General features: G+C 38.8%; 1 protein-coding gene across 2 annotated transcripts in view; it reads right to left on the reverse strand.

The window, feature by feature from the left end:
- The window catches only part of ABCA12 (ATP binding cassette subfamily A member 12), a gene marked incomplete at both ends in the record, with an annotated part of 168,391 nt that overhangs the window by 106,481 nt on the left and 35,274 nt on the right, over positions 1 to 26,636 (reverse strand). For both annotated transcript variants that reach the window (XM_081261060.1, XM_081261059.1), the window contains one exon: positions 14,460 to 14,613. In XM_081261060.1, coding sequence (XP_081117186.1) covers positions 14,460 to 14,613 — 154 coding nt within the window. The remainder of the gene's footprint in view (positions 1 to 14,459; positions 14,614 to 26,636) is intronic.

Below are 26,636 nucleotides of genomic sequence, written 5' to 3' on the forward strand. Positions count from 1 at the left end.
TCAGAATCCTAGAATTCTCAGGAAGTAGAACACCAAGTAGATATACTCCATTATTTTGTAGATCTGGAACTGCCAAGCCATAGCTGGTCAAGTGGATGAGGCATAGGACCTTAACCAGGGTTTTGTAATCCTTGCTTCATTTTGTGGGTGCATTTAATTTCATTATTTATGAAAGGATTTTTCCATTTGTAGTAATAACAATTTTTACCTTCATGAGAAAAGTCTAGAGGGCACTGTGTTGGCTGATAGTATGATTGTTTAGCACATGAAAAGCCATTGGGTACTTGATAATAAAGAATGTCTCTTGGGCTGGGGATGTGGCTCAAGCGGTAGCGCGCTCGCCTGGCATGCGTGCGACCCGGGTTCGATCCTCAGCACCACATACCAACAAAGATGTTGTGTCCGCCGAGAACTAAAAAATAAATATTAAAAATTCTCTCTCTCTCTCTCTCTCTCTCTCTCTCTCTCTCTCTCTCTCTCTCTCTCCCCCCCCTCTCACTCTCTCTTAAAAAAAAAAAAAGAATGTCTCTTGAAACACTTTATGGCTGAGGAAGCACCTTTTTTAAATGGCCTTGATTTGCTATCCTCATTGTTTACCTGATTCTTCAAACATTCTTGGAAGAGGAAACACCCAAGGATGGCACCCAGACACAAACATATAATTTTATACTGTACCTGACATATGCATTAATTAACTCATTAACTCATAACATTTGTTAAATTCCTACTATACGTATTATAATGGTCAAGTCAAGTAAGAAAACTAAGTTTGAAATATATTAATGGTTAATAACTGAGTAAGGACATGCATAGGGGATGATGGGAATACATGACAGGGGCTCCTGAATCAGATATCATTGGTAATCTTTATAGAATAAGATCCTGAGAATCACAATCCTAATTCAACCCTTTTACTTCCTGAGCATATTCCCTCCTTGCTTTCACTAGAACAGTGGTTCTCATCTAGGGGCTATTTTGCCTGTCTCCCTTAGAGATTATTTAGCAATATTTAGAGATATAATTGGTTGTCACAACTGTGTGTGGGTGCTACTGACACCTAGTAGGTAGAGGCTAGGGATGCTACTAAACACCCTGCAACACAGAGACAACAAAGAATTATTTGTCCCAAGTATTAATAACATCAAGGCTGAGAAACCCTGCACTAGACTATGACACATAAGTAGAACTATTCAATAGTAACTCTTCCCCATTCCCACTCCCTAGGACCAACCCAAGAGACTTAACAGCTCTGAGAAAGTCACATAGAATCTATCCCATACTGGATATCTCTGGGAAATATGTTAAAAGCATTATGCAAAACTTAGATGTCCCCTGAATTTGGAATGTATGCTCATCTGATTCCAGAACATTTAACTGTGGGGTGAGTGACTCAAATCACCAAGTAGTCTGTGTGGCATTATTTAACTAATTTTCATGGACTGAGCTATATGTACAGTACCACAGAGTTGACTGAGGAGTTCTCCTTTGAGATGTCAGAGTCATGCACCTTGCTCAGTGGTATTTATCAGGCTCTGTTTTGAATGGGACCCAATAAGGGAAACATCTTGCATTCAAGATTTCCATTATGTTAGGAGGAAAACTAAACCCAGAATAGATTTGACTTCTCAGTCATGTCTACCAACAGTTACATTTGGGAAATGTCACATTTATATATATCATCATAATGGTAGATGTTATGCCTCATACTGAGTCTTAATTTCCTGTGAAAGGGAAAGACTACCTGTATGGGTGGTATGCGTGCACCATGATAAATTTTGTCTATAAAAGAAATTCCTACTGGGAAAGAGGCATATGGCAAATCCAGGAAAGAACATTTTGACATTCTTTTTTGTCTCTTAAGGGTTAGTTAATTTTTTATGTGTATTTTTCTCTTTTCCCCAGAATTCTAATGATGTCAGTGACATCTGGAAAGAAGATGTGAAATATGATGCCCTGAACCTGCTTCTAATCCCAGTTCCAGATGACTTTCATCATTGCTTCTTAACTGCAAACAGTAACTGAGAGCACTGTCCTGGTCAGGAGGCTCTCAGTGCTTCCAGGCAGCCATCCTCCTTGGCTGTCTCCACACAGTCATTCAGATGGAAATTTTAATTGATTTAATCATCTTCTTGCACTTCATCCTGACCTTAATTCCTTAAGGGTCACCCAGGCTTCAGATATAATCTCTGATGGCCCACATTCAAAACATCTCTCTTTTCAGTGACCCAGCTGTAATCAAGATTGAGCTGCCTTAATGCATTATCCTGTCTTAGGATTTTTTTAAATTCTTAGGAAGGGCTTAGGAGTTATATTATGTAACCCAAACAAATACACTTGTAAAAGGTTTTAAAGGCACAATGTTGGGCAGATGAGAAGGTGCATATGTGTTAGGAACATGCAGAATGGGGAGGGGATGACACCATGGTGTCTTTCTAATGACATTGTGCAGATTATGCTCTGCTAGCCAAGAAATAGGCAGACTCATTGGGCAATGCTTCAAGGAAATATGGGATTTCTCCATTACAATCAGAAGCAAAGCTATCTGCCTATTCTTCTTTGCCTACTATACAGGTGCCTCCATCTGTTTTTCTCTTTCACTAAATTCTGGGATTCTTCCTCCATGGCCTTTCTCAAGCACACCTTCTTGGATTCTGGTAGCCACACCTTATCTGTCCTTAATGACCACACCCTTACCAGCTCTGGGAGAACTCTCCTGAAATCTCCCAACCCACACCTACTTCTACTCCAATAATACAAACAACATAAGACTCAGACTCCTCAGACACAAACAATACCTTTAGGAACTTATGTACCTATTCACCATTTGTGCTAATGTTCTGGGCACAGTAAGAGCTAAACAAATATTCATTACATTTACCATGTTATGTAGTCATTTTCCTGCCATCTTGTCTCTCTGTCTCCCTTTCCTACTAGGTTGTAAATTCTTGCAGGGCATATCATTTTCTGAATCTACAGCAACTTGCATAGTCCTAGTAACACATTGTATATATTCAATGCATTCTAACTGAATGAATGAAGAGCTTGGCTTGAATGGCAGTTAATATATTCCCCCAGCATGTTTTTAGATAAATGAATTTTAATCTTTCTTTTTATACTAATTCTAGCTAAAATGGGTACTAACTGGCTATACCTCAAAATTAAAACAATAAGACACCTAGACATCCTATGTCATCTTTATAGTCAAATGTGGGCAAATGCCTTCTATATCCACTTGTCTTACATTCCCAGTAACATCTTTAGGTTAATTTCTAAACTTATTTATATTTTTTCAATTTTAAACAAAACCTTAGGCATTTTAAAATTATCTCTAAGTAAAATTGGATTAGCTGTTTTTCAAGTTCTATAGGAGTCGTACAATAGAAGCAGAGGTATGAATTGAGAAAACACAGGTCATGGATAAGTGTCAATGAGAATAGGGAGAAAACCCATAGAGGCAATTTCTCCCCAGGATCTATAGGAATGCTGAATCACTTCTCCAAATAATGACCCTGTGAGCTCTGGGGGATGATCTCTGCCATTCACCAACTGTGTGAGCAATGGCACAGCCAGGGGCTCCTACTGTTTGATGCATTCTTACATGAGTATAGGGAGGAAAGACAAGGGTTAGATCTGTGATGTCAGATCATCCATTGTGCAAAAAAGCAAGAAAACCATAAATGTAATCATTTCTTTTTTCAGACAGCTAGCTAGAGTGGATGCTGAGTACAGTGTTGGATTTTTTAAAAACATCTCATCCTGAAGCTAATGCCTAGAGAAGTATGAATTTAATAACAGAAGGCTAGTGCCAAAAGCAAAATCACATCAAAACACTTGGCGACTGGCCAGCAAGTAGTGACTGCAGTGTGATCATGTCTTTCAGAAGAGCGTTCTATTAAAAGAAACATGGCAGTCATCTTTTGATGAGACCAAAGGTGCCATTTCTTTCCTCACTTACAGAAGAGAAAAGGAAGACTGCTTTGTTTCTTAATGAGGCTATGCTGCTGAATCTTCCTTCACCAAAGGAAGCAATTTAGTGGAATGGTTTACCCAGTAACCACACGCCACTTTCATTGCAGAGCTATATAAAACATAAAAGTTAATAGCATGGTAGGAAATATCATTAATACAATTTTATTATTGTACATAATTTTCTAAATTAAGCTCCAATTACTTGTAGTTCTGAAAAAATACAGAATGCACAGCAACATGCAACTTGAGCTAGACAAACTACCTAGAGGTTAGAATGAAACAGAAAAACAGATATGACTAGAGAATAATCACTAGATGATCAAATAAACTTGGACTTTAATCTACTTCCAAAACCAACATAAAGTCTCATCCCACACAACCCCATGAGTTTGATTCTCTATACTGCAGCTTTGAAAAACACTCCTTTTGGGGGAAGTGTATCTGCACGATTCTTAGAGATGTTAACTCTTTCCTTCTTAGTTAGTTCTTGCATCATCCTTACAGAAAAGGAACACAGTAAGATGCCATGATGCTGGAATGCCCTTTTATTCCCACCCCACAGGAAGCTAGCCAAGTCAAGGGAACAAAAAGAACAGGCCCAGGACAGTAATTTCTAGAGAAACTGGAAGGACACTGACTTTGTCTCATGTATGTTATTCTTAAGGTAAGTTTAGTGTTATCTGTAGAAAGCTACTTTCTTGCATGTACACCAGGGCACTTGCTCCTTGGGATGCTGGTCATACAAGCAAACTAACGCTGATGATGTCACTGCTTCTGAAGCCTAACATATAAAACCCTTCTCTCAGTGGTGACTGGTGCAAAACAGAGAGCACTGTGGAGAGGATACATGTCACTTATCCAGCTGGCCACCACAGACAAAACACTACGAGGGATGAAGGTGGCATTTGGTCAGCCTATGCCACTGAGCCTTCACTGTGAGCATTTCTCCTCAAAGCCTTGTGTCTAGTATGCAGTCTCTAGGTATTTTCTTTCATCTCCTGGCAACCTATCACACTGCCCTGGCACAACTGGGCTAGAGACCTGACAATTCTTCATGAGGAACAAAGGTATAGAGAAGAAAGCCACAGGTGGGGTTGTAATCCAATTGTATATCATGGACGTGAATGTTGTCCATATTTCCTCTAATACTTGCTTTACAGAATGTTCATCTCTGGTAAACCTGATGAAGGTTTTCCCCTGCTCTTTTCCTCAGCAAAAGTTCTCTTTTTACTCTGAGTATAAGGGTTTTTTGCTCAGGCATGCTGGTCACACCTTCTCCTGTTATTGTTATTGATTTAATATCTTCCCATTAGAACTCTGGCACAAATCACATCTAATTCATCACTCACATGGACCATCAACTCTGGAACAATAGGGAATACCACTCTTCCTTCCATATCACCTTTATGCTGATTGCACAAAAGGTCAGAAACTCTAGCTGGCTTTGGTCTCCTAACAGAAACTTACACTGGTGTTCACTGAGGCAATGTTTGTCTTCACCTAGAGCATGCTATTCTCAAAACCAGGGGTTGTATCACTTCTGTACTTAAAGCTTCTTAATGGCTTCTCACTTTGTTAAAATTACCAAGCTGTCCCCTAGCAGGAGTGGCAACTCAAATATAGGTTTTGAAATTGTCCTGTAACAGAGGGGACGCCCCTCAGGGAAAACTCTCTGTGCAAAGGTGCCCATCGAGATAGCCCAGTTGCTATGGTGATACCCTGTTCAATAGGGGATTCTGTGCTAGCCATAGAGCCATTTAGTTTTTAACCTCCAGTTTCAGATGCAAACTCCCAGGTATAGAGGATTCTGAGCATAGAAAGATAACTACAATGTTACACCAGAGCTGTAATCTTCAAGCCTGCCTGCTTAATAGCAACTTTAGACAATGAGCTTCCTGGGTGCCACAGGAAGCTCCTAGCACTGCAACTGTGAAAGAGCTACAAGCATGCTTCTAGTCCTGTAACTTTTTAGTGCACAAAGAACAATGCCTCCATAGTCTTTAACTTCCTGATTATGACCCCTACATAATACACTTGCTGGGCCAGCTCTGTGTCACAGCTTCTCCATCCAAGATCAGTGTCCTGCCTGATCCCACTTTTCTCTCTAAATGTTTGTGCATCTTTCTTAATCCCCCATCATCCCTCGCCAGTTTTCTGAATTAACAGCCATGCAGATGGCGGCAGTCCCTTACCTTTGAATCTGTGTGCTCTGTCTCCTGTGTCCCCTGTCAGCACATCCCAGCCACTTTCATCATCCCTCCCTGTGCTCCAGCCACATTAGCTGATTTCATGCTCCTCTAAATAGTCAGGTTGCCCCACCTCAGGGTCTCAGTTTCTCTGTGTGTGACACTCTCTCCTAGAAGTTCACATGTGCTAGGAGCCACAAGCAAATATACGATGTATGGCACCTTTGGTTGTAAAGTGACGCCAGCTAGCCACTGAGATATGATTATGTTAAGATTTACATTCATATGGAAATTGGACTCCCGCTGTTCACCTTGGCCTGCTACCGGACTCATGTTACGGGACTCATGGAGAGTTCCCATTGGTTGGGGAAGGATAGTAGGAGGGAATTCCGGGGGAGGTCCGGGGGACCCCCGGTTCCGGGGAACGCGCGGTTCCGGTGGAGGCCCGCGTGGGAGGACCGGGTTTGGCTTGCCAGCGCCTACAGAGTATTGGCGGCTTTTTCAAAATAAAGTTTTGTTCCTGCTTGAGTGGCTCGTGATTCTGTGCCCAGCCAAGACTGCGGCACACATGCTGCTGGGGTTTCTCCTTGTCTCTGATGGTCTCTACATAAATGTCACTTTCTGAAAGAGGCCTTCTCCTGCTATTCCATTAAGTCCCCACCTTTCAACTTGTATTTCTCAACCTAATTTTATTTTCTTGCTGATGTACTTATTTCTATGCCATTATGTTATTTATTTTTGCTTCCCCTTTCATGAGAATGCAAGTGACAAACGGGTAAAAAATCTATTTTATTCACCACTGTATCATGGTGCTTGGAATGGTGGTTGTGGCACAGAAGTACCTCCATTACTGTCTCTTGAATAAATTAATAATGAAGGGATGAACATCAGAATTGTCCTAAGCACCAGGCATGATTAACTTACTAAAAAAAAAAAAAAAAAAAAAAAAAAAACACAGTGCAAATTAGTGATGCAAAAATTTTGTGTCCCAAGTGGTTTCCCATGAAAATTCTTGACATGTTTTTATTTTATGCTAAAGAGTTTGTAGTTGCTCTCTCTTAAAACTTCACCCATATTATTTAATGATCAAAATCACAGCGACAACATTAAAGGAGAAATTGTGGTACATGCTAAGGAATTTAATATTCATGTTTAGGAACCAAATATCTCTGAGTATACATAAATGTGATCTTTTCTCAAGAGACACTTTAAAAAAATCTCTAGCAGCAGAATTATCTCACGGTTGACTCCAAAATTACAATATTGTTTTCCAGTTCTGCAGATAGTGAGGCCCCTGTGAATCTCTTTGGGAAGGAAAATTGAGATTGTGAATGGTCCAGATTTCCCATCTTCATTCTTCAGCTGCTTCTCACATCATAAAATAGAGCACACATTAACCTCATTTGAAGGTTGTCATTGAATTATATATACGTTCAACTTTATTACTTTAAATTTTGAGGTCCTTAATTTTCTTATTTGTACTTTTTAGTTTTTATTTCATCTGGAAGTGCCACATAGAGTCACATAAATATGTCATTCTTCCTGGAAATGATGCCCTTGACATTTTCCTGATGCTTGTGATGAAATCGTAGGGCCATGTGTCACTGACAGATGATCTTTGGGGGAAGGAGGGTAGAACTGCCTTGACTATTCATCTTTTAAAAAAGCAAAATTTGAGGGGCTGGGGATGTGGCTCAGGCGGTAGCGCGCTCGCCTGGCATGCGTGCGGCCCGGGTTCGATCCTCAGCACCACATACAAAGATGTTGTGTCCGCCGAGAACTACAAAATAAATATTAAAAAAAAAAAAAAAATTCTCTCTCTCTAACTCTCTCCTCTCTCACTCTCTCTTTAAAAAAAAAAAAGCAAAATTTGAATAATTTACTCAAAATATATTAGGCTCCATCTCACATAATCAAAGTGATTCTGGAAGAAGATGGCGGCGGGAAGTGAGTAAGCCGCTCTGAGCCCCGCGCCGCGGCGTCTGAAAAGATGAGGTAAAGATCATTAAAGGAGATCTGTCAACAAAAACCCAGCACCGTGTCAAGATAGGGGCCTAGGTGGAGTGAATCAGCCACTAATCCAGCCAAGGTGAAGGGAGTACAGCACGACTTCAGCGCGAGCAGTAAGGCTGCAGCCCGAGCCGCCCGGCTCCATCAGCCCCTTCTCCTTCTCCCTCCCCTTCTCCTCTCCGCCTTTCCACCTTGCTTCTTTCTCCCCAGCCGTCTCTCCTCCCAAGCTCAGTCTCTAAATTTAGATCTCAACTTCTTTCCCCCACCCCGCCCGCTCTCCTGCGTGTCCGGTACCCGGACCGCGCGGCCCTGAGGCGCCGCCTCCCCTCCCCCAACCCGCACCCCCTCCCCGGGGGTCCCGAAGGCCGCCGCCACTGCCGCCGCCGCTGCCGCCGCCTCCCACAGAGCACCATAGAGCAGACTCTTCACCGCGCGAATGAACTGCCGAAGTATATGAAACAGCTGATAAGATGAGCGACAATTTAAAATCCAAGTGATCCAAGAACACGCACTGAGCTCTGACCCGCTGAATTCAAACTCCCGGTCACCTGCTTCCCGCAGACAAACAGCTATGACTCGGCATTAATTCATCCCACTGAAACAACTGGTCAGCCCTTCTCATCCTACGAAGAGACTTCTTCCCTTCCCTTCAAATACCTTTCCTCCCAAGCATCAAACTAATTTATAGGAGTAAACAGTAACTCAGCAGTCAAACAGAACAAGAAATAACATGAGCAGCTTCAAAAAACAAGGAAGAAAAGGAGTACAAACAACGCAGGACAGCCTAAATATTCAGGAGGACCTAGAGTCATCAGAAAAATGGTCATATAAAGAACTCAAGGAACACCTAAGACAGATGGAATGGAACCTTAAAGAGGATACAAGACAGCAAATTCAAGCAGCGAAAGAACACATTGAGAATGCATTTCACAAACAGATAAAAGAAGAAGTTAAGTATCTTTATCAGGAGATAGAGACTATAAAAAATAATCAAACAATAATTCTAGAAATGAAGGAAACGATAAACCAAATTAAAAACTCAATTGAGAGTATCACTAACAGAGTGGAGCAAGTAGAAACCAGAACATCAGATAATGAAGACAAAATACACCATCTTGAAAAGAGTCTAGCCAACTCAGAAAGGCTGGTAAAAAATCACGAGAAAAACATCCAAGAATTATGGGATAACATTAAGAAACCGAACTTACGAGTCATCGGGATAGAAGAAGGTACAGAGATTCAAACCAAGGGAATGAGAAACTTGCTGAAGGAAATAATTACAGAAAACTTTCCAGAAATAAAAAAGGAAACAGATATACAAATTGAAGATGCATACAGGACACCGAGCACACAAAATCACAGTAGACCAACGCCAAGACACATTGTTATGAAGATATCCAATATACAGAACAAAGAGAAAATATTAAAAGCTACAAGAGAAAGGAGACAGATTACATTTAGGGGTAAACCAATACGGTTAACCACGGATTTTTCATCACAGACACTGAAAGCAAGAAGGTCATGGAACAATGTATTTCAAACACTGAAAGACAATGGATGCCAACCAAGAATTCTGTATCCAGCAAAATTAAGCTTCAGGTATGACAACGAAATAAAAATCTTTCATGATAAACAAAAGTTAAAAGAATTTGCAGCCAGAAAACCAGCATTGCAAAGCATTTTGAGCAAAACACTACACGAGGAAGAAATGAAAAACAATAACCAAAACCATCAGTGGGAAGTGCCGCAGTAAAGACAGAGGGCAAGGGGAAAGACAATCATGGAGAGACAAACTAAATTTTTTTTTTTTTAAAAAAAAGGATAAACAATCAAACATGGATGGAAGTTCAAACCACATATCAATAGTAACTCTGAATGTTAATGGCTTAAACTCTCCAATAAAGCGACATAGGCTGGTATCATGGATTAAAAAAACAAATCCAACAATATGCTCCCTCCAGGAGACACATCTGATGGGAAAAGACATACACAGGCTGAAGGTGAAAGGATGGGAAAAAATATACCACGCACATGGTCCTCGTAAGCAAGCAGGGGTGGCCATCCTCATATCGAATAAAATCGACTTCAAGACTAAGTTAATCAAAAGGGATAAAGAAGGTCATTATATACTGTTAAAAGGAACCATTCACCAACAAGACATAACAATTATCAATATTTACGCACCAAACAATGGTGCTGCGACATTCACAAAACAAATTCTCCTCAAATTCAAGAATCAAATAGACCACAACACAATAATTATGGGAGACTTCAACACACCTCTCTCACCATTGGACAGATCCTCCAAACAAAAGTTAAATAAAGAAACTATAGAACTCAATACCACAATCAATAACCTAGACTTAACTGACTTATATAGAATATATCAACCATCATCAAATGGATATACTTTCTTCTCAGCAGCACATGGATCCTTCTCAAAAATAGACCATATATTATGCCATAGGGCAAACCTCAGTAAATATAAAGGGGTGGAGATAATACCATGCATTTTATCTGATCATAATGGAATGAAACTGGAAATCAATGATAAAAGAAGGAAGGAAAAATCCTACATCACATGGAAAATGAACAATATGTTACTGAATGATCAATGGGTTACAGAAGACATAAAGGAGGAAATCAAAAAATTCTTAGAGATAAACGAAAATACAGACACAACATATCGGAATCTATGGGACACAATGAAAGCAGTTTTAAGAGGAAAGTTCATCGCCTGGTGGTCATTCCTCAAAAAAAGAAGAAACCAACAAATAAATGAGCTCACACTCCAACTGAAAGCCCTAGAAAAGGAAGAGCAAAACAACAGCAAACGTAGCAGAAGGCAAGAAATAATTAAAATCAGAGCGGAAATTAATGAAATTGAAACAAAAGAAACTATTGAAAAAATTAACAAAACTAAAAGTTGGTTCTTCGAAAAAATAAATAAGATCGACAGACCTTTAGCCATGCTAACGAAGAGAAGAAGAGAGAGAACTCAAATTACTAACATACGGGATGAAAAAGGCAATATCACAACAGATGCTACAGAAATACAGAAGACAATTAGAAATTATTTTGAAAATCTATATTCCAATAAAATAGAGGATAGTGAAGACATCGATAAATTTCTTAAGTCATATGATTTGCCCAGACTGAGTCAGGAGGATATAGACAATCTGAACAGACCAATATCAATAGATGAAATTGAAGAAGCCATCAAAAGACTACCAACCAAGAAAAGCCCAGGACCGGATGGGTATACAGCGGAGTTTTACAAAACCTTTAAAGAAGAATTAATACCAATACTATTCAAGTTATTTCAGGAAATAGAAAAAGAGGGAGCTCTTCCAAATTCATTCTATGAGGCCAACATCACCCTGATCCCGAAACCAGACAAAGACACCTCAAAGAAAGAAAACTACAGACCAATATCTCTAATGAACCTAGATGCAAAAATCCTCAATAAAATTCTGGCGAATCGAATACAAAAACACATCAAAAAAATAGTGCACCATGATCAAGTAGGATTCATCCCTGGGATGCAAGGATGGTTCAATATACGGAAATCAATAAATGTTATTCACCACATCAATAGACTTAAAGATAAGAACCATATGATCATCTCGATAGATGCAGAGAAAGCATTCGACAAAGTACAGCATGCCTTTATGTTCAAAACATTAGAAAAACTAGGGATAACAGGAACTTACCTTGACATTGTAAAAGCTATCTATGCTAAGCCTCAGGCTAGCATCATTCTGAATGGACAAAAGTTGAAGGCATTCCCTCTAAAATCCGGAACAAGACAGGGATGCCCTCTATCTCCACTTCTGTTCAATATAGTTCTCGAAACACTGGCCAGAGCAATTAGACAGACGAAAGAAATTAAAGGCATAAAAATTGGAAAAGAAGAACTTAAATTATCACTATTTGCAGATGACATGATTCTATACCTAGAAGACCCAAAAGGGTCTACAAAGAAACTACTAGAACTAATAAATGAATTCAGCAAAGTGGCAGGATATAAAATCAACACGCATAAATCAAAGGCATTTCTGTATATCAGCAACAAAACTTCTGAAATGGAAATGAGGAAAAACACTCCATTCACAATATCCTCAAAAAAAATAAGATACTTGGGAATCAACCTAACAAAAGAGGTGAAAGATTTATACAATGAAAACTACAGAACCCTAAAGAGAGAAGTAGAAGAAGATCTTAGAAGATGGAAAAATATACCCTGTTCATGGATAGGCAGAACAAACATCATCAAAATGGCGATATTACCAAAAGTTCTCTATAGATTTAATGCAATGCCAATCAAAATCCCAACGGCATTTCTTGTAGAAATAGATAAAGCAATCATGAAATTCATATGGAAAAATAAAAGACCCAGAATAGCAAAAGCAATTCTAAGCAGAAAGAGTGAATCAGGTGGTATAGCGATACCAGATTTCAAACTATATTACAGAGCAATAGTGACAAAAACAGCATGGTACTGGTACCAAAACAGGCGGGTGGACCAATGGTATAAAATAGAGGACACAGAGACTAACCCACAAAGTTACAACTATCTTATATTTGATAAAGGGGCTATAAGCATGCAATGGAGGAAGGATAGCATCTTCAACAAATGGTGTTGGGAAAACTGGAAATCCATATGCAACAAAATGAAACTGAATCCCTTTCTCTCGCCATGCACAAAAGTTAACTCAAAATGGATCAAGGAGCTTGATATCAAAGCAGAAACTCTGCGTCTGATAGAAGATAAAGTTGGCTCCGATCTACAGATTGTGGGGTCGGGCTCCAAATTCCTTAATAGGACACCCATAGCACAAGAGTTAACAACTAGAATCAACAAATGGGACTTAATTAAACTTAAAAGTTTTTTTTCAGCAAAAGAAACAATAAGAGAGGTAAATAGGGAGCCTACATCCTGGGAACTAATTTTTACGCCTCACACTTCAGATAGAGCCCTAATATCCAGAGTATACAAAGAACTCAAAAAACTAGACAATAAGATAACAAATAACCCAATCAACAAATGGGCCAAGGACCTGAACAGACACTTCTCAGAGGAGGATATACAATCAATCAACAAGTACATGAAAAAATGCTCTCCATCTCTAGCAGTCAGAGAAATGCAAATCAAAACCACCCTAAGATACCATCTCACTCCAGTAAGATTGGCAGCCACTATGAATTCAAACAACAACAAGTGCTGGCGAGGATGTGGAGAAAAGGGTACACTTGTACATTGCTGGTGGGACTGCAAATTGGTGCGGCCAATTTGGAAAGCAGTTTGGAGATTCATGGGAAAGCTGGGAATGGAACCACCATTTGACCCTGCTATTGCCCTTCTCGGACTATTCCCTGAAGACCTTAAAAGAGCATGCTACAGGGACACTGCCACATCGATGTTCATAGCAGCACAATTCACAATAGCTAGACTGTGGAACCAACCCAGATGCCCTTCAATAGATGAATGGATAAAAAAAATGTGGCATCTATACACAATGGAGTACTATGCAGCAATAAAAAATGACAAAATCATAGAATTTTCAGGGAAATGGATGGCATTAGAGCAGATTATGCTTAGTGAAGCTAGCCAAACCCTAAAAAACAGATACCAAATGTCTTCTTTGATATAATGAGAGCAAGTATGAACAGAGCAGGGAGGAAGAGTAGGAAGAAAAGAGTAACATTAAACAGAGAGTTGAGATGGGAGGGAAAGGGAGAGAAAAGGGAAATTGCATGGAAATGAAGGGAGACACTCATTGCTAAACAAAATTACATATAAGAGGTTGTGAGGGGAATGGGAAAATAAACAAAGAGAGAAATGAATTACAGTAGATGGGGTAGAGAGAGAAGATGGGAGGGGAGGGGAGGGGGGATAGTAGGGGATAGGAAAGGTAGCAGAATACAACAATCACTAATATGGCATTATGTAAAATTGTGGATGTGTAACTGACGTGATTCTGCAATCTGCATTTGGGGTAAAATTGGGAGTTCATAACCCATGTCAATCTAATGTATGAAATATAATATGTCAAGAGCTTTGTAATGTTGTGAACAACCAATAAAAAAAAATGTAAAAAAAAAACAAAAAAAAAAAAAACAAAGTGATTCTAACGTGTACTTACCTTGTCTTCTTCATAGTCACATCATCACATTTGTGGACACAGAAAATAAGGTTGTATAGATTTATAGGAAGACCTACACCAGTTATCTCACAAGTAAAAATTATTTTATCTCTCAGAAAAACTCAACACACATGGGAAGTGCCCCTACCTGTCTTTAAACACTGCATCACTGATTCCTTTCCTACGAAGCAGATCTAGAGGCCCGTAGGGTGTGTCTTTGCATTTAGAGTCTGTGTCACAGAGTAGGGTTTGTAAGAACGGGAAGAATCCGGTACTAGGAAGGTTTCGAGGTGCCAGGTAACCTGAAATTAATAAATAATAGTTATATTACTATGACACATTTGCCTGGGCAGAGAAAAAAGAATAGTAATAATTGCATTTCTGAAATTTCCTATTAGATAATACTATTTGGGTTCTACAAAGTAGCCCATCTCTACAACTAACATTAGATATGGAGGGTGTTTTGTTTAACTTGATTTTTCTAATTTACTAATATTATTTAAAGGCTTAAATATGCTTGCTGCTCCAGGGATCTTTCTTCTGGGGTTTATTCTAAGGAAATGATTAAAGGTGTTTCAAGAGTGTTTGCTGAAGTGTTTTTTAAAAAATAAATCACAGTGTATAAATATAATAAAACACAAGGCATCAATTAAGTATCAATTAATATGGGGAAGTTTATAAAATATCATTAAAGGAAAGATCATAAAACAAAAAAAATTTTTAAAACAGTATGAACAGAATTTCATATGATTTTTTCCTTTTGGCCATATATTAACCTTCTTTTCCCCAGAGCATAAATGTCTACTTTTATAATCAAAGTTGGTATAAGTGCACTCAAGTTTTCAGATACTAGGAGATATTTTTTGGTTTCTTCAAAATGTAACATTTTAATTATCCTTTGTGCAATTCTTTTTTCCCCTGTATAAAAAATAATAGCAAGTGATGTGAATGAATATGCAGATTTCCCAAAAAATTAATCATAGGAAACAAGAACAATAACAGTAAAGGGTTTTGTAACCTTTACTTTAACATTTGCTTCATAAAATGTGATGATGAAAGACAAGCTGTGAAATACAAATCTTTTCACAATTCAATTTGATATTAAAACACTAAATTCTTCCCTTTGGGAAAATATGGAGACAAACGAACTTTCTAAAGAGACAGATTTAGAAAATAAAAGGGAAATTCCAGACTGAAAGCTAACAAGCAAAACCTTCATTTCCTCATAACTCTGTTAAGAAAAAAAAAAAAAAGGAATGTCAGTACAGGTCTATCTATCTTCATTTTAAGAAGAAAAGTTTTCTTTGTAATAGAAGGAGTAATATGGCTCTGCACTAATAAACTAGCAAGAGAATAATAAATAAAAATTTGATCCAAGTAGCTTAAATACAGCTCTTCCTAAAGAAAGATAATTGGAAGTAAAAGGGAAGGGGCCATAGGAAATTTGGCCAGAAGAGAATAGAAAGAGAGAGATTCAGGAATATGCTATATTATTTATCTTCAAGATGGAAGAAGTCACCCAGAGCCAAGGAATGTGGGCAGCCTGTAGAAACCAGCAATGGCAAGAAAACAGATTCTCCCCTAGACAGTCCAAAATGCATGCAGCCCTGCAAACACCTTATTGTTTAGTTAAGATCAAATTCTTCACTTCCAATCTCCGGAAATGTAAAATAACGTGCCTGTTGTTTTTAAGCCACTCAATTTGTGGAAATTTATTACGGCAGCCACAGGAAAATCATACAGAAATTAACACTAGTATGAATGAAAGATTTGAAATCTCAGAAGAGATTGGAGAGAACTTTGTTTGCCCTCCAAACTATTCACTATTATTTTCTAAGCAGCCTGTTTCCGACACGGGAAAGACAGGTGCCCCTCCTGAAATGAAATTTGAGCAAAAATTGCATGGAACCAACATTAATTCCCACCAGTCTTCCCTGTGGTCCCCTGAACAAGCTTGAGAGCTCTTCACTTCATCCCTCTCTGGCATACTTCTGTCATAGTGAACGGCCTACAAGACCTTTGTATATCTGCAGTAGAAGTTCACCATCAAGGGCAATCCACCTTGTTATGCAGATTCCAGCTGCAGCTGCTCACTCAAGGTCTGGGTCTTCACATGGCTTGTTCCTGCTCTACCTCAAACACACAATGGCTTCCTTGATGGGAGGTAGACGGAAGGGACCAGATGACCCTCTGCTCTACAGCACTTAACAGCATGATGGTGTGGCTGAGTGAGGTACTGCTAAAAATAATGGAAACTCAAGAATAGCTCCATGGCAACAAGAAGAAGGGGAAAGGAAGGAAAAGATGTAACAGGAAGAAGGGTGAGCTTAGAAGAGGTGTCACTTTACATCTGATTTTACCTTTCCTGGCATTGATTAAAAGTTGCAAATTTTTTTGAGGGAAAGTTGAAGGAATTTAAACACTTGATGTGATTATCCTCAGAGAATCAACTTTATAGAAAAATTCATCAGAGGGTGTTTTAAAAAAATAAGCCCCCAGGGTGTTAAAAGTAAGGCAGTCAGTGCTTTGCATATTCTCTTGATGACTGATATTTCATGTGTTCTCCTGGGGTCATGCAAACGGGGTCCTTGCACATTGCAGTTCATGCAGAGTATGTACTACTCACATTATTTAATTTGCCATCATATTTTAGGCAAATACTGTGCCCTCATCAAGTGAGGAGGCCCATTACAATATGGTAACACTGATTTATTAAGCATCTGCTATATTTTGTTTACGGTGCTAGGCATGTAACCGGTATTACATCGATCATCCTTCCTGGACACCCACAGTTTATTTTCTCAGGTACATCAACTTTTCACAGAATCTGGATATCCTCTAGGACTAACAAGTCAGAATTACATAGAACCAAATGTCACTGTAGTTTTCTTGTGAAAAGAAAATGTATTTTTCAATCCTTCACCCAACTCAGTTATGTGTGCAAGGAAGTAACCACTCAGAGCAATGGCAGAATTAAACCATCACAGATTTTAAAGAGTTGCTAATTTTGACTTGAACTTGTTCTGTTCTGAAGGTATCTCTGGCACCTTCAGATTCTAAAATAATGTTTCTCTTTATAATCCCAAGTGCTAGGATGAAGGAAAAAGAGAAACATTCCTCTATGTTTCACAAAACTTCCGAGAACAGCAAGCATAGAGAATGCAAATTAAGACTAATCATTGAGTGCCCATGTTTCCAGCCAATGTGGAAACTACCAGCACCATTTACAGGTTAAAAACAAAACAAAAAACTAGACCTCAGGCTCTATGTTAAGCAAGATAAAGTCCTTGGTACCATTATTTCTCAAATATCTCATACCCAAGACAACATTCATGCCCAACTCCAGAAGAAAAGCTATTGAAAGACCTGCCAATTTCAAGGATGTCAAATTCAGAAGACTCCAACATAGTCTTTAAGTGAGGTAAGATGAATGGTAAGCAAAATCCCAAGCCACTTATGGCGTAGTTTCTCAATAGCTCCAAACAGAGGCAGTGGGCAGCCACCCATGTGTGGCAGAGGCCATTCCCTTAAAATGGATACAATTCACATGATTGACAAAGTCCCATTATAATATTAATATAGCCTAATGGAATCAAACCAAACTATAAAACAACTTTAGCAACGAATCACCAATTAACTAAACTTTAAGTTAAATCAAATTCATTTTCCATTGCTGTAAAAAAAATGAAACCAGCGTTATAAAAAGATTAAGAATTTTTAAAAATATATACTCCATAAACAACTATGATATTAATCGAGGCATTTATGATTTATCAAAAAGGAAGATCAAATGTGATTCCTTTCTCTTGCTGCACAAAATTCCTTATTCAGAGAAATATTAGTATGACATAATATAAAAATCAAAGCAATGGTTCTTAGAGTGTGGTCTCTGGACCAACAGCATCAGCATCACCAGTGAACTTATTAGAAACCAAAATTCCAGGGACTGGGGTTGGAGCTTATTGCAAGCTCTGCACATGAAGAAAGCCTTGGGTTCAATGCTCATTACTACAAAACAAACAAAACCCCTGTATTTACAAAAACAAGGCAGTTGGCCAGGTTTGGCTCACAGGCTGTAGTTTGCTGTCCCTGGGAGGATTAGCCCTCCTAACAGCCCTTTCCCTGCCCCCTGCCTCCTTCATTTCCTGTCCCCCATCCTTCTCTTCTCTCAGGGTATCTAATCTGCTTCACGTTGCTTTTCCTCTACTTCTTCAGGTTTTATTTTTCCTGTCCTCTCATCAATTCCTCTTTTTACTCAGTTTCCAATTCTTTTCTTCTCCTCCTGCTCCTTCTTTTCCTCCTTCCCCTTCTTTTTCTCATGGACACAGTGAAGAATGCAGTTTTATTCCAACATCATCCCCAACAAATTCAGGAACATGTTGCTCATTGGCATTGTCTAAAGAAGTGTTATTTTCTATTTATCGTATTTTTAAAGAAAGAAATGTCACAGTCCTTTTAATAATGAAGCTCCCTCCATTTGACATCATTAGGCCCAGGAAGTATTCTATAAGCTGCCTTGGTGACATTTGTAGATATTACAGTAATGGTAGAATTGGAGAATTTCTACTGTGTTTCTTTGTGTTTTTTCTCAAAACGGGTCAGAAGCCAACCTAGGTGGTATTTTTGTGTTTGCAGGTGAAACGAATTTAGTCTTTACCTCAGCAAAGAGTTGAATGATAATTTTCTTTCTTGGAAAGGAAATTCAGACTAAAAAAAAATATGGACTTACTCATTTAGAGCACTATATATTTTTTCTTTTCAGACATAGGGTCACATGGGCAGAGAAGTATCAGGCCTTCTGATCGTGTGAATGCTAAGTCTCCTTGTGGAACACCACAAGAATTTAACAACAAGACAAGAGTAAATGAGACAAGCAGATCCAAAAATATCATCTGCAAGTAATCAAATGTTTAAATATGAATAAAGGAAATGAATCTTAAAGTATATCTGAAATAATTTATTAAAGAAATCTCTTTTACTCTCTTATAGTTTTCAAGCACATTTTCTTCTCAATTATGTTTTTAAACACACAATTAAGATTGTAAATAACATAAACCTGGCCTTTCAAATAACTTCAGAACACTTTATCAGGGGCCCATAGGACTGACCTGTTGTCCTTCAAGATACCTTCGCCTTGAATGATCAGGCTGTGCCCTAAAAGGTGGTGTCCTGTTCTGCCTCCCAACCGGAAGGCAAAATCACTACACTGACTTTTCTTCCAGACCCACTGAACAATGGCTTTGGCACCCATATGACCCAGAATGACCTTTTAGAATTAAAACCGAATGAAATATCCTGGCCTAGTTCTCAGCACAATGCTCAGAAACACTGTAAACAATTATTAAACATTAATGAATGAATGAACGAATGAACCCCTGGGAGTCACAGGATTTAGGGCTTTAACATAATATACATCTTCAGGTTATTATTTTTAGGATAAAGTTTCGAATTTTATCCCAATGTTATAGCAAATTCAATGGCTAATATGGCATCATATTCATGTGTCTCATAAAATGGGTAGACTCAACTGAATAATAAAACCAATAATATTCATTATTGTAGCTCTTTTAGATCTTGGTTTTTCTGAAAATCTAATACACATTGACAGCCATAATATCAAAACCTGAGGCTGGGGATGTGGCTCAAGTGGTAGTGCGCTCGCCTGGCATGTGTGAGGCCCGGGTTCGATCCTCAGCACCACATACAAACAAAGATGTTGTGTCCGCTGAAAACTAAAAAGTAAATATTAAAAAATTCTCTCTCTCTCTCTCTCTTTAAAAACAATAATAATATCAACACCTGGATCTATTATCTACAAAATGAAGCCATCTATTATCTATTCAATGATTATTTACTGAACAAGTATTTGACACCAAGGTAAGTGTCCTTCTATTTAAAAAAAGAAAAATTCTGTCTCCACACTTTAAAAGTCCAACTCTGGGTTATTATGGTGTGTGGGATGATGGGGAAGGGAGCCCTCAAACAAACATGCCTGTGTCCAAGTCCATCTCTATTTTTATTAAATAAAATTCATATAGAAATCATTGTTTTCCTGAACTGTCAGAAATATTTTTAAAAGTATATATTTGTAAGCAAATAGTCAAGCTTTGGTTTAAAAGAAATGCTTCATGGTTTCTGAAGGGACTTAATATGTGTCATTTCACAAGAGCCTCTTGACAACCCTGAAGAGTAGTAGGCAGGGCAGGTGTTAAACCCATTTGGCAGATAACTTCAGAGAGATCAAGCAATTTGGCCAAAGTAACACCAATAATAAAATTCCAGAGATGGATTCAGAACCACAAGATAGACAACAATCATGAAAACATTTTGGGGCTGGAGATGTGGCTCAAGTGGTAGCGCGCTCGCCTGGCATGCGTGCGGCCCGGGTTCGATCCTCAGCACTACATACAAAAAAAAAAACAAAGACGTTTTGTCTGCCGAAAACTAAAAAATATAAATAAATATTAAAATCCTCTCTCTCTTCTCTCTCCTCTCTCTCTTATAAAAAAATTTAAAAACATTTTGTTAAGTGTCAGTATCTTGAAGTGATCAGTCTGCAGATTGGGAAAAAAGGTACATTTCTGGTTTTGCTACTGAATCACAGGAGGCTCTCTAAGTCTCTATTTCCACATCTACCAAATTGAGGATAATGGGCCTTGCCTCCTCATGGGCACAGGGAAGATTAATTAGATAAACCTTGTGGTAAGGAGGACACTGAAGGTGAAGGGCCTCAGAGAACCATGATTTGCCATTGCTCATCAGGCTGCTGTTGCACCATTTGTCTTATCTGCCACTCAGTGGCTGAGGCTTTGCTGCCCAACCTGGTCTCCCATCTCTGCCTTGAGCCAATGAATGGTTAGGAGTATTGCACGATGTGTTTCTCTCCCTAGTAATTCATAATATGTACCTGTATCAACTAGTGTAGAGCTTCAATTACTACATGCTCAGTGGGTGTGGTGCCGTGACGCATTATCCCTATTTCTCCCCAGGCGAGTCTTGCTTCATAGGAGAGATTCTTTTCCAAGTTCAAATCCATTGGCAAGAATGCAGGCTGTAGGTGACAATGAGGGCTGAAGCAAAATGCCTAATTCTTAAAGCAGTGAGCAAGGACATGCTATATTCAAAAGGTCAGCACCTACATGCGTTCAATGGCTACAGTCACAGAGAACAAGAACAAACCCTGGGTCATTCGGGATGGTGTCCTGCAAGGCTGGGATCTTTCACCCATCCTCCACATTCCTTGAAGTTAAATAACAGCCAGACAGATTTTGAAAAGTGCGAAAAAAGTCACCAGTGAGATCATTTTAGGACTCTTGACTATGAAACTACAGGCAAGAGAAAGTGGGATAGATTCCAGCCTTCTTTATATCTTTGACTTATTATATATTTTTTTTAAAACAAGGGGATTTTTGGTGATCTGGACTCAGGACCTTGTGATCTTTTGGGATGTTGCCATTTTGACCCTCAGGCGTACACTTGCATTGATGGTCAGCCAGGGGCTCCACAGTTCCATATTAAGTGTCCAGAACAAAATGTATCTCACTCCTGTGAATGTTAAGAAGAACCTGCTGCATGATAAGTTCCAAAGGCCATAGTATGATCTATTTAATTTTTAAACAAAAGGTCTTGATTCAGGCCAGGAGACATAACAGGAATACATACATGGCAGATAATAAACTTCCAAGTGGCTGAATCTGGAGAAATTTAAAAATAAGCATCTCACCAATACTATTCAAAACATTCACACTTGGCAAAGAATGTTGAGATCCATGGCTCAGCTTGGGTGAATGAGCTCTGTGGGTTTTATTAGATGGATGCAATAGTGATCAACATTTTGCTTTTCTGATCTTGTGTTTTAATAAACAAAGTTCACAATTCCATCTTTAAAAATCTCCCTGCTTGGCCATTTGTAAACAGAATCTTAGCAACTACCTTTCCCCTCTATACCTAAATTAAAGTTATTTTGAATGTGAATTTTAGATCCTCATTTCATCGTAGGATATTCTCTCACTAAACTCAGTCTCCTAATCCTCTTGGATGCATCTAGCCATACCATTTGGCCTCTGGGCAGGGCTGAATTAAGATGGGTTTACATACGCTGGGTATGACTGTGTTGATTGGTAATGTCAGAAAGATCTGATACTGGTGGGTTGAGAGCCCTGTGCTGGGCCCACAGTGAGCGCCCACTGTGTTACAGTCCCTGCCTGAAACACTGCCACCTTCCACTGATCCAACAACACCAGCTGGCATCTTGCAAAGGACAGGCATCTTCTGAATGGTGAGGAAAGAATGCAGGAATGGTTAACTCTACTGCAGATCACCCAGGCATCTAGGTAGTTAATGCTCAAAGCCTGCACTGAGAGAAGAAATGGACGCTCTATTCCTCTCTGGTTACTCTCATCTCCAGTGTGATGCTGGGCTTAGGGAAAAACAGAGGGGGGAGCATCAGGGATTTCCATAAACCTGGCTCTGGGGCCAAATGAGTTTAGGAAACTAAACTCTATCTCCCATCTGGGAAAGCCAGAATATATTTGCATATTAAAGACTCAAGAGAAGTTTTTCAGAAAAAGATCTGAATAGCTTTAGTTAATTCCATATTTACATATATGTGATCACAAAATTGTTTTTCATTTTCTTTTCTTTCTTCTTACTTTTTTTTTAAGGTAGTACTGGATAATGTCTAAGAATGGATATTGCCTGGGGCACATGTGCTTTAATCCATTCCAGCTGAAAAGGGACTTGTGACTAGAAAGTTGTTTTTCCCCACAGGAAGGAACTTCTTACATAAGAAAAGAGCTTGGTTTCAAGTCTTGGTTTCAAATCACTTGTAATCAGAAATTACTCTAGCAAGTAAAAGACCAGACAGGAGCAGAAGCTTAAAAAATATTCTTCTAATCCTAGCTTTGCAAATGAAATATTATTCAATGATAACCTTCTACCTTGAGTCAATATCCTCACTTACATAAGGAAATAAATATCTGGACCCCCATCCATCACCACTGTTAACAAGTGAAGAAACATCCTGTGAAAGGAGATTAGCATATTTAAGTTCTTCAGACAAAAGTTATGTTTGGAAATGAAAATGTGGTTTCAGTAACCCATTAAGAGAAATGATATAAAGAAAGGAGTATCAATAATTATCCCAATAGAGGTATGCTACTTACAATGACTTTTCCTATGGAAATCTGTGTCAGTGATCACAGAAAATGTTGTGAGATGTAGTGTAAAAAAAAAAAAAAAGCCAATGAAATTAGTTGCTAGGATCACCATATAGAAAAAAGAAAGCCCCTAAAGGCAGGAGCTCAGGAGCTGCCTAATCAACAGGTGGTCTGTTCACTGGGGAAACTCTGGCTCTGGGTAGGGCTCCTCTCACTCCTCAACAGCCTGTGTAATGTTCGGGTCTTTGGTATTCATATTCTGTCTATTTACAAATGATCCTTGTGACAACCTGCCAGTGGAAAATGTATGTCGCAACCTTTTCTTTCAAGCAGTACTGTTGACAGGTAGCAACCACATCTTCTTGTCAGACTTGACTTCCCTCCTAAACCAAGGATCCCCTTACCAAGACCTCTGCCAATCGGAAAGAGACAATCTGTGTGACCCATGGCCTGCTTTGTAACCGGCAACATATCACTGGCCTCCTCTTTCGCTCAGGGTAGAAACATTTCTCATCAAACTCGTTGTCTCATTAAGGGGGAAAAAAAGCAGAGAAAAATTCCCTGGTGGTATTTTTTTCTAAATTGTACGGTTCAATATTTATCAGTTTTTTTTTTTTAATTTAAGCAAAGCAATTAGTATTTCCCATTTCTTTCCAAGAAAAAGTTGGGTTTTTCTTTTTTCCTGAAAAGAATATACTTTAGAAAAGTACAAATTAAAACTGAGAGATTCCATTTTGCATGTATCAAATTGGAATTTAAAAAAAAAAAAAATCTGACAACACCAAGTCTGGGGAGGTTATGGGGCAATGGGAACGCTCATCCTGTGATGGGAAAAAATAAATTGGTAAAGCTAGTACAGAAAGCATTCGGCCACATTTGACAATGTTTAAAATGTACCTACGGGTATACCTGAGAAAAACATTCACATGTGCACAAGGAAACACAAAGAATATCCACCACAGTGTTATTGGTAGCCAACTGAAAAGAAGCTAAATACTCATCCAAAGACCATGCATAGATAGACTGTGATGTATCAATGCATAATATGGTATGCAGTTAAAATCAATAAATTCAAACTTCAGAAATCGATGGAGATAAATCTACATAATACAATGCTGAGCAAAACATAATGTTAGATCTAAAATGTATAACATAAAGGATACAATAATGGGATGCCATTTATATAAGGTTTAGAAGCCTGCAAAATAATACCAGGTAATGTAGTCAGGTATATAAATATGCAGTAAAAACAAAACAGGCAGGAGAATGTTATACATGAAATTAATAACAGTTTCCTTTGGGAACAGAAGGAAGGAGGCAGAAATGGAGAGAAAAAAATGGGATATGGGAGGCCTACAGAGGGGCCTTAATGACACTCTTAACGTTTGATCTATATTAAACAATAACAAAAATAAATGCTGGAGCCAATATGGCATAGAAATATCAGGGTTGGACGAGGCTGAGTAGTGCGTACATGTTATTTTAATCACATTTTTGTGTTATTTTGGAGTTTTAAATACTTCACACCTTTCTTAATGATGATATACTGGAATCACAACTGGAAGGTTTGAGTAACAGAAGAACCAGAGAAAGCTCATTATAAAGCAATTTTACCTACAAGCCAGTCCAAGGACAGCTTTATAGCAATGCTCTCTAACTTAATAAATCTCATCCCCTTTTTTGCAAATCATATGAATAACTCATTGACCTAGGTGTTTTGTTTTTGTTTTTCCACTGTCCTCCTGGCCCTGTTTATTATGATATGAGCTGGGATCTCTCTTCCTGAGAGGAAGAGCTAATTCAGAGCTCATTAAATGCATGACTCCAAACTGTTCATTATACATTACCTCCATCTTCTCTCCATTGAGCATCATCTGCTATTGTGTTTACCCCATTACCGAGCTTAATTAAGTCCTCTAAGAGTTTCTCATAATCCTTCAAACTTCTCGTTGTTGGCAAATATGTACCATTTATTTGCATTGCTTCTGAATTATTAATAAATATGTTTTTAAATTGTTTCTAGGCTTCTAAAAGTCAACTCACTGTTCGAACTTAATGCCACGCTCTCCATTTACATATTTGCCTATCTTGACTGGGTTTTCTTGGGGAACTCTCCTGGCATCGGACCTTTTATCTACTATTAAATTCTACCTCAAATTACTTAATGGGAACTTCATTCACAGAATTATGGGAAGACCACACACACACAAAAAAAGTGCCAGCCACTGGCTTTTCCTAACTACAAATATTCTGTTAATACTTTCAAAGAATTTCAACAGGTTAGGAAGATGCAACCTACTTTATTACAACTATACCCAGCGAGCCATCTGGGCAGCCATTGATTTTTCCTGCTAAAGGAAAAATCACTCATTCCTCAGGTGAATTCTCAAGATCTCCCTCCTCGCATTTTGACCAACAGGTGAGCCATTAGCCTGCTGGCGGCTCTTCAAAGATGCTCTCACAAATAATGGCAAGTGATATGGCTTTATTAGTGTTTCAATTTCATTCTGCAGTTTCTTGGGATTTCTAAAATGCCCTTTCCTTCCCCTTCACTCCTGCACTTTCACTGGTAAATCTAAGTCCGTGGTCTCCACCATTTTGTAGGAAATCAACACAGGATCATTCAGCATCCTATCCTCCTGGACTGTTTGAGAGAACACTGATCTCAAGGACTCATCTGGTTTGACCATGTGGATCCTACGATAACGGAATTCTTGTTACTGTTACGGATAATGTTACCTTCAAATCCCTTTCTATTTGTAAAAGCCCTAGTTCCTATGGAGTCCCAGCTTGCAGGTGTCCCTTTTCTTTTCTCGGGTAGATGTTGTTGGGATCTGTGTGTCGACAACACTGATACCACATCATTCCTCATTTGTCCATTCAATTCTTTCATTCCAATGAGCATGTTTTATGCCCATAACATGGACATTTTGTTTCTGGATGAGAGAGCAGTGACTGTCCCTACCCTTAGGGAGGAGAGGGTTGAGGGGAGGGAGAGAGGAAAAACCATGGGGTCCATCAACCAGTGAAACAAACCCTGATCTCTCCAGCCATCAGTAACAGAATTGTAACTCATCGAGGCAGTGACCTCTGGGCACTCCTCTTTCCTATTTCAGAACCCCCCTTCCACCCACTGGTCCAAAAATGGACAGAAATTGGGATGTGAA

The sequence above is a fragment of the Spermophilus citellus genome, assembly GCF_964194105.1.
Source record: "Spermophilus citellus genome assembly, chromosome: 11".
Taxonomy (NCBI): domain Eukaryota; kingdom Metazoa; phylum Chordata; class Mammalia; order Rodentia; family Sciuridae; genus Spermophilus; species Spermophilus citellus.